Source organism: Plodia interpunctella, chromosome 18, assembly GCF_027563975.2.
Source record: "Plodia interpunctella isolate USDA-ARS_2022_Savannah chromosome 18, ilPloInte3.2, whole genome shotgun sequence".
NCBI lineage: Eukaryota > Metazoa > Arthropoda > Insecta > Lepidoptera > Pyralidae > Plodia > Plodia interpunctella.
In genome coordinates, this window is record NC_071311.1 from 6,322,309 (window position 1) to 6,331,731 (window position 9,423).

At 35.2% G+C, this 9,423-nt stretch overlaps 1 protein-coding gene across 1 annotated transcript; it reads left to right on the top strand.

Moving 5' to 3' along the window:
- Window positions 1-1,238: 1,238 nt before the first annotated feature.
- Window positions 1,239-6,798, top strand: morgue (modifier of rpr and grim, ubiquitously expressed). Its single transcript, XM_053758836.1, has 8 exons — window positions 1,239-1,561; window positions 1,838-2,086; window positions 2,348-2,603; window positions 2,976-3,151; window positions 3,952-4,074; window positions 4,785-4,927; window positions 5,222-5,393; window positions 5,719-6,798. The coding sequence occupies exons 1-8, from the start codon at window positions 1,451-1,453 to the stop codon at window positions 5,830-5,832; spliced, it is 1,344 nt and encodes a 447-aa protein (XP_053614811.1). The 5' UTR covers window positions 1,239-1,450; the 3' UTR covers window positions 5,833-6,798.
- The last annotated feature ends 2,625 nt before the right edge of the window (window positions 6,799-9,423 follow it).

Sequence of the window (9,423 nt, forward strand, 5' to 3'; positions counted from 1 at the left end):
AAAATCAAGTTTATATCATAAACTGCTATAAACTTGATTTTGACTGAAGATCTTACCTGTATGAAGTCCATATTTTAATAAGTCTTTACGTGTGAAGTATTCCGAGCTTCTCCTCCACGCTCGACCGTTTACTGGCTCGAAAATTTTACCGCGTGAGGCGTATCCCAAGTTTTTTGTCTTATGGAAAACCATTTTTCCTAATATTTCGGCACCCGAATATGCTACAGTGTTTTCACAAACGAGTGCTTACATAATGAAAGGATTAATAAAGTACTATAAAATAAACGTTTTCATCAACTTAGCAAAAGGCGGCAATGCTTTTGTTTACCTACCATAGAGTAATGCACTCTGGCGGGATAAATGCGCAGTAATACTCCCTATTAATAGGTCTGTACTATGAAATTAAATTGGAAATGGAAACTTAAATTGGAAATCGCAGATAGATAAAATTAACAAAACAATATCCAGTATTTTAACGCTCTTTCGATACTTGCTGAAAGCTCTTCAGCTGAAGTTACTCGAACTGTATTTCCTTACCTCACATGTGAAATTATCTATTGGGGGAATTCTGTTAATGTAAATCCCACTTTCCTGCTTCAAAAACGATGTATATGCACAATACATAACTTGTATGCAGATTACACATTACGAAATATATTTAAAGAAAAGGGCTGAAGGACATTAACTAATATCTATATACTTGAATTATGTGTATTTCTTCAAAATAATAAGTTATACTTTAGAAAAAGAAATGGATCTCTCTCTAATATAATAAAGTGCCTATATTTTTACTGGTTACTGGTGTTTTACAATTTGGATGAATATTATGAGTATAATACGAGTATTATACCTTACGAGAGTAATTATGTATGTATTCCATTAATATTTATATCGTGTGAAATTACTTATATCGTGTGCAAAAACAAATTACTTATAAGTTATTCAAACAGTTTAATTTGTAAGTACTGCATGTACCCATATATAGAACATAGTATGTGATATAAGTGTAACTTAGCGCTAATATTGCATGCCTGTAAGGGTAAACTGTTGAAACTATTGTAGTGTATGTGCCATCTATACCTTGTACTACACAGTTACTGCAATAAAGATATATGTTTGAGTTTGAAAAAAAAACGTACAAGTATTTATGCAATAAATACTAGGTTACCTACTTTCAAGTCAATCTGTCATTCATTGAGTCGATCTGTCATTCATTCATGTCAATGTCATGCTTGTTCGTTAATTATTTTATTGTTGTTGTCTTAAGGTCATAGGTAACCAAAATCTTTGGTTGTTGTGATTGTAATAATGGATTGTATTGAATGAACAAATTTTCATTTTATATTGTATTGTAGGTAGGTAAAATAAGTTTGAATTTCAAGAAATAATTTCTACCTACATATGTATTTGTTTAAAAAAGACTTCGGCAAGTCGTAGTAGTTCTTTAAAAATGTCGGCTATAGGTCCAGAATTTTTGGCTTTTATAAAGAAACTGGAAGAAAACGGCGATAAACTAACACCTGGAACACCATCAGAACAGCCTCTTGATTTTGAATTTGTTGTAAGTACTGTATATTTTTTTAATTTGGTTCATACAAAAGAGTAGTAGGTAGGTACCTACATAGGTAATTAGTACAATACAAAGTGGAGAAAAAGTAGGAAGCGGAAATAAATAATTTTATTTATTTATTTATTAATATGATCATATGAATATGGAGTGGTCCTTTTCTAGGGCTAAACCACACACCACTGGCAGTCAGCATTCTCACCATTCAGAAACCATCTTCCTTTTTACCTTTACATAATTTATGCCGCAAATTATTTTTTTTTTTTTCAGAACACAACATGCTATGTGTGCAATGGCTACTATGGCCCAAGTTTTGGAGAGCCAGTTTGTGTCACCTGCCACTCGTTTCTGTTCCCTGACTTCCCGTCATATCTCCCCACCTCATACTTTTATAGCGAGAAAACTGATGATGGAGACTCGGGAAATGATGAACCAACAGACTTAAACTACAGCATGGCACGAGCTGGTGCCAGAGGAGTTGTGTGTGGATTGCCCACTTGGTGGTATTACCGAGTCACTGTTAGTACATTTCTAAGTTTTATTTTACCGCTGATGTAATTATATATTATTTTCTGTGATCAAATTTTTTATTGATGGCTAGCTGGTGTACTGGTTTTCAAGTTTTACTCAACCAGTGTAATACCAAATTTCATCAATATCCCAATCCCAAGTAATTGAATAATATACTTTCATACTCCACATCTAAATTTACTATTCTATTTAATATTCTTCACAATTTAAATAAATAATATTTTGTAACTACAAAATAATCTTTTACAGAATTCTCTAGAAAGTGAGACTAGTCCAGAGGATGGGGTGCCAACCATGCCGTCAGTTAGTAACTGTAGCATTAGGGCTGACAAGCCAGGGTACTATTACGAACTCCGTGACCCCGAGATACCTGACTTGCAAGCGTGCCTGCAACCACCACCGCCTCCACAGCCACCGAGTTTAGCAAGATCATTGCAAGCATTGTCCACTCCGAGACCACCAGATAATCTGGCTCCTGGGTTGGTGGAACACCTTCCTTCTGAGGGTGAGTGATAAAATTAATATTTTTTCTTAATTGCACTGATTTCAATATCTAAATAAGACTTAAACTACCTATATCTTACTACTTAAAATAAATATATAGTCTTGCAAATGATATCTGCATAGGCCATGTTGACTTGCAGCAAGGTTTGGCAGGTAATAAGTTTACTTGCTTAATTTGGAGATATTTCATTATGGTTAATTAAGATCATTTTTAAAGAACCTATTTTTTACAACCTTTTGCTATAGAAATAATTCTTGGAATGGTATTTTTATGCACTTCAGTGATAATTTCTTACATTTTATACACACAACAGTTAATCATAAAACACGAAAAGAAAAGGTTGAATGAAGCATGATTGTGATTACGTGGCAGTGCTGCTGTGCATCTTCAGCTACCTGGACGACATGTCGCTGTGCGCTTGCGCGTGCGTGTGCGCGCGCTGGTGGCGCCTCGTGCGCGCGCACGTGCCGCCCGCGCGCTGGGCCGCCTTCGCCGCCAAGCGGTGGCCGCTGTTCAAGCCTCTGCTGGCTAACATTGATTGGCACAAGGTACGAGTACCTAATCAATCTCCTAATAACAAGACCGAGAAGAATGGGGCCTATTCCCAGCAGTGGGAAAAAGTAAGCTGTGAATGATGATAATGAATCAATCTCTTTTTTGGGCCAGTTTACATGTTTACTCATTTTTTTACCTCCGTGGCGCAGTGGTAAAGTGCTTGCCTCTGAACCGAGAGGTCCCGGGTTCGATCCCCGGTCGGGTCATGATGGAAAATTATCCTTTTCTGATTGGTCCGGGTCTTGTCCGGATGTTTATCTATATTTGTATTTGTTATAAAATATAATATTGTTGAGTCAGTGTCCCATAACACAAGTCTCGAACTTACTTTGGGGCTAGCTCAATCTGTGTAATTTGTTCTAATATATTTATACAGTTAAAAATCTCAAAAATGGTTACAAAGTATAGGTGGTGCAACCGAGATATAGTTCTACAGTTTGCCCTATCAGGAATTTTCCAGGTTTCTCGTCATAACATTGTTAACATTGTCTATATCTAATTATCACATTATAAAAGTCAATTAGAAAAGTCATTTTTACAAGCTTTTATTACTTGTAATGTATATAAGATGGTAAATATGTTAGTTTGGGTGGAATTTTGCAATTCAATTTTGAAGGGAATAAAGTACACATATTTGATTTGTATGATAAAGAATTATTATGAAATGCATGACCTAGTGGCCCTTTATTGGCTCCCGACGAGGGAATTCCTCAATCGTTAATACCACAGTGATAATTTACTGCCTGTAAATTATCTTGTTTCAATGATTACATAAGTGTGCACTTTGTTTCAGAAATATCAAGCTCTAGTGGAGTCTTCGTTTTGCAGGAACTGTTTAGTGCAGATGTGTGTGCAGGCGCCGCCGGTCGGCGTCGAGAACGCCTGGCGCAGGAATAGGCTGAGGAACGAACTGAAAGTTAGTTGTATTTATTTATTTAAAGTTTATAACTTAATACTACATTGTGTGTATATGTATATGTATATAGTATGTACTAGCTATAACAAAGTGGAAAGACGAGCTAGCCTAATTGGGATCTAACTGGACAAGAGTGGCTTTAGACAGAGACCAGTAGAGGCAGTTGGCGGAGGCCTTTGCCAAAAGGCACACTGGCTCAGAGATATTTTATAGGATTTTTTTTTTCAAAAGAAACTTGATCTAAGCTGAGTAACAGAAGGCTAATTATAATAATGTATTAGATTTGGTATATAATGTATGTTACGATCTGTTCTTACTAGCGATGTGCCGTTATCGATTCAGGGAGACGGTCAGTATTCTTTTAACATTGTTATTTATTTACTTACAAATTATTTTTATATTTTTGATGACTGCACTCTCGCATTGTAAATAATTCAATTGTAAGAAGTGTTTCTCGGTAAGTGAAATACCAAAGTATTTTTTATGAGAAATAAAATTCTCTAAACCTATTAAGAGAGGAAATTTCTTTGCTTATTTGATAAAATAGAAATAGAACCAAAAGTAGACCTGAAATTTACGTGAGTCTTGGATGTTTATCTATTTGAGTATGTTTATGTTAAAAAATATGGTACATGTTAAAAAATATGTTTATGTTAAAAAACAAGTCTCGACCTTACTTTGAGGTTAACTGGATCTGTATTTTTTTTTAGATGCTTCGCAACGACCCTCCAGAAGGCATAGCGGCGACGCCACTGGACGCCAAGTGCTGTCACTGGCAGGCCAGCATCACTGGCCCAGTGGGCTCGCCTTACGAGGGAGGGGTGTTCTATCTCTATGTGCAGGTTACGTATGGGTGAGTCTGTCCGATTGTCTGTCATCATGCGGTGGATTTAAAGTTAAAGCTAATTGTGGTCTGTGTGTTAACATAAGCTAACACATATGTATTCTAGTAGTTTGTCATCTGGAAAAAACTTTAAATAAGACAGTATATTGACTATCAGTCAACAACACATTTTTTCCTATATATACGACGACTGTTTGACAATCGCTGTAGCTTAAAGGTCATTATATTGGTCTGTTCTGGAGATCCAGGGTTCGATCACCATCAGGTCATATATTTATTTATTTCTACCATGTTCCTGCGCAGATACCCCATGAACCCGCCGGTGGTGCGGTTCCTGACCCGCATCCTGCACCCCAACGTGTCCCGCCACGGGGACGTGGGCATCGACTCCGTGCACCACAACTGGTCGCTCGCCCTCACCATCAGCAAGCTGCTCATCTCCATACAGAGCCTGCTCACTGATCCTTACACTGCGGTAACTATATAGTTAGAAAGTAGTCGGCACACTAGCGCCACCATCACATATTTATCAATTTTGTTATTTAATAGCGAAAATAAAATATATTTATACTAATTAAACTAAAATAGATTTCATTAGAAATACTTTTGTCTAGTTTTCTATTGGACACATTTGCTAAAATTTGCTAAATCGAAAATGGTTGTTTGTGTAACTTTGGATAATGGAATATTTCCAACGAATAAACTCAAAAACCACTGGATCGCTTTTGATGAAATTCGGCGCAGAGATAAAGTAAACCTTTAGTATGACGAAATGTATAATTTTGTTTGTCTACTGGCAGGTGTGCATGGAGCCGGAAGTGGGCGAGATGTACGTGCGCGAGCGCACGCGCTTCGAGGCTCTGGCGCGCCGCTGGACGTGGCGCTACGCCATGCACGACCTCATGCCTCAGTAGACGGAAATGCCTATTTCTCTGAGTAAACATATAATACATAATTAAATATCCTTACATATAATAAAAAGAAGTCCCCCTGTAGTGTCTGTCTGTATGAACGCAATTAAGTCATTTGAATCTAGAAGGCAAATGTGGCCTCTGTGTTAAAATCTATAACTTTCAAAATCTATATAAGATAGTTGGTGGCATACAAATTCAAATTGTTTACACATTAGTTGTAAGATTTTCATATTGATGTCAAAAACCTTTATAGCCAAGTCTACTGCTGATTTCCAAACAGTAATTATTTATAAGATAAATTAGACATAAAGCGCAAGTGAAGAAGCGGCGCTACAAACTTCCGTAGCTTTTTTCAAAGACGTCAATTAACATAATATTTCCAGATGGATATTAAATTCTGTGATTACTTTTTACCTTTGTTTAGATTTACTATGTTTGAACATTATGTCGACATCAAATTCATGAACTTCTTATCTAGAAGCTAAAATTGTGACCAATGTTTTGTTTTTTGCGGACGAATTTTATAAATGTTAAAAAAATTACTCGTGTTCGAAAAAAACTGGGCGGTGGATTGAAAAAGTGAAATTATACGAAATTGCACCCAAAATGTATGTGGCAACAAATTATGTAGGCTTTAAAGTAGATTAGAATTTTTATTCAACTATCTGCAATTGTTTAAATACTTATATTCTTTGTAAATATGTTAAAGTTACAAATATATAATAGTATTTAGATCTCATATTCGTAAAATATACATAATTTATGTATCTCTTACTTTAACGTCCCTAAAGTTTGTAAATATATTTTTAAGCATTGTGTACACACAAATGTTTATTTACTATTTTCCACCATAAATTCTTTGCTTCAAGTACATTATGTTTGTTTGTGTTCAACAAGTAAAGATCGTACTGTGGTATAGAAATCATGTATACACAATTATATAAATAAATAAATATTTAAACTTTACTCCAAGACTCTCAATCTAACTGGTCGTTATCATTCGTCCCATTCGCAACTCATATTTCGTGAAAAAATGTCCCATTTGCGAAAATTGATTTCACCACATTGTATGGCTAAACAACCGAATCATCAGTGATAATTTTCTATGTGCGTCATGATATATAACGGTTGTTGTTTATATAAATCATTTATTCCAGATAACAATTTTATTAATCTATTAATAGTGTAATGCTTGCATTCTTATGCATGATTTAATGTTTTGCAAATAAATATACCTTTATCAAATCAACGAGAGATGTTCCTAACGGGTCGAATTGAGAATGGGACAAGATTTTTACGTAGATTGGGTTGTTCACGGGACTTGCTAACGGCCCACAATATGTCCGCCCGAAAATTAAATATCACAAATCGCCGAAAAATATAGTGCTAAGCTAGTTTACATTTCAAACAATAAATGGATGGGTGGTAAGTGTTCTCCAGCCAGACAGACGGTCATCTTTCAAATGAACTTTTCTCTTTGAGTCAGTTTTATTTTCTATAACTTTGGGACTTTTAGTAGACAGTTTTCGCGATTCGTCCCATTTTTTCTTTAACACAGCGCAGTTGCACAGCTCAGGTAGGCATATGGAGCTCCCTGGAGACCTACAGTAGCCAGGATATGGAATCTCACTTTTCTGAAGCCATCTACGGGTATTCCTAAAGTGTTTAATGAATTCTTCGATGGGCTTAAAATTTTGCAAATTCACTCTACGTTCCGTGCTTCGAAGTCTTAAGCTTCCCGGTACATAGTAATGTACGTAAAATAATATTTGAAAATTGCCCTGCAATAATACATACTATGTTAGTAGTAAAGTATAAATAAATAATTTAGTGTAATGTTCTCTTTATAAGTACTTAACAAATAATATTTAGACACTGATAATCACAAAAACTGTAAATTGTGTTTAGAATTATGATATCTAATCTAACAAATAATGATCATGAAACATTCCAGAAATTAATCAGCCCAGCAGTGACATATATAGCTAGAAAAAAATTGTAGATTAAATTGTAAATTGTGATTGATAAAGAAATATTTTTTTATAAAATACATGTCAAGGTTAATTCAGTCTTTACGTTAAGAAACCTTATGATGGAATAAAATGTATCTACATAAACAAACGAAAAAACAAGGAGAAAAAAATATTTTGTTTTCAGTTTCAATCCTTACTTGTGTGTTATTGATATTGGCTGAAGTCAGATACATGCTCAATGCATGTGCATTTTCAATTACACGGCTATATATCAGCGTTATCAGAGAAGATAAGAGACTTTCAATACTACTACATGTTTTAATGTAAAGTATCAGAAATGGCTGGCTGGCGAAGACATGAAACTTATATTTTAAGCTTATTTAATCATGTAACTACCTATTTGCGTCTAAGTCACGGTATTTTGTGCCCGTTGTTTAGGCCCTAAATTGCTTAAAAGAGTAATCGTGGTATATTGAGCCATTCATTTCAATGAGAATAGACAGATATCGGTACTTATTAAATTTGATTTATGTTAGGAAAAGCTGCAAAATGGGTCCAAGTAGGTATTAATTTTATTGATATTTTAAAAGTAACCAGTATATGTAGTAAAATTAAAAATTTATTTTCAACAAAAAATATTGTCTTAAATATATTTTTCTTATTAGCTATGTGTTTGAGGTTTGCAAATTAATTAAAAATACAATTACACTTTCTTGAATCTAAATCTATTAATAAAAATTATCAAATGTTTGTTTATTACTAAATTTATGATATAAAAATTATAACTAATTTAATTTTGTCTGGTAACTTAATTTTTCTTTGACTCAAAGATGTTAGCCTCTTGAGTGTCCTCTAGACTTTCCCCTGGAGTGACCTCTAGATCCCCCTCGGGAACGTCCCCTAGATCTTCCCCTTGAACGTCCCCTAGATCTTCCCCTTGAACGTCCCCTAGATCTTCCCCTGGAACGTCCTCTAGACCTACTTCTTGATCGGCCTCTTGATTTCCGCCTCGAACGACCTCTGGACCTACCTCTTGAACGGTCCCTTGTTCGACCTCTGGATTTTCTCGACACATCTCTAATTTCTTTCACCCCATCGTTACCCGTATCTTGTTCAGGATTCTCTTGTTGATCTATCGACCGCTGCTTGGATCTGTCTCTGAACCTACCTCTTGATCCGTCACGAGACTTTCCTCTGGAACGTCTGCGAGACCTCGATCTATCTCGAATTGGCTGAGAATCACTTTCGATCAAAGGGGCAGAATCTCCACTATTACCTTGTCCTTTTCGTGGCGTAGAGTTGTTGATTACGATTACCAACATCTTTCACTTTTCACAGCAGGCACGGGATCTGAAACAGACTATATTTCTGATACTGATTATTATTTTATATTCAGACACCTATTTTCGCTAAAGTTGCACAATGCAATGAGGGTTCTTTTACTAGAAGGGTATTTATATTCACTATATATTGCATAACTATTTCCAATATTGTGTATGAACAAGCTTGTTATTATCGGGAATTTCCAAGATGTCGTAATATTGTGTAATAATATTAGGGGGTTCCGTAGAAAATATAATCACAAAATTTCAAAAGTTTGTGTATAAATAAAACTCAA

Bases quoted from the DNA above. Each gene is read 5' to 3' on its own strand.
- morgue (XM_053758836.1), top strand. From the start codon at position 1,451: ATGTCGGCTATAGGTCCAGAATTTTTGGCTTTTATAAAGAAACTGGAA. The intron at 4,928-5,221 runs GTGAGTCTGTCC...GTTCCTGCGCAG, and splicing joins TATGTGCAGGTTACGTATGG to ATACCCCATGAACCCGCCGG. The intron at 5,394-5,718 runs GTAACTATATAG...GTCTACTGGCAG, and splicing joins TCACTGATCCTTACACTGCG to GTGTGCATGGAGCCGGAAGT.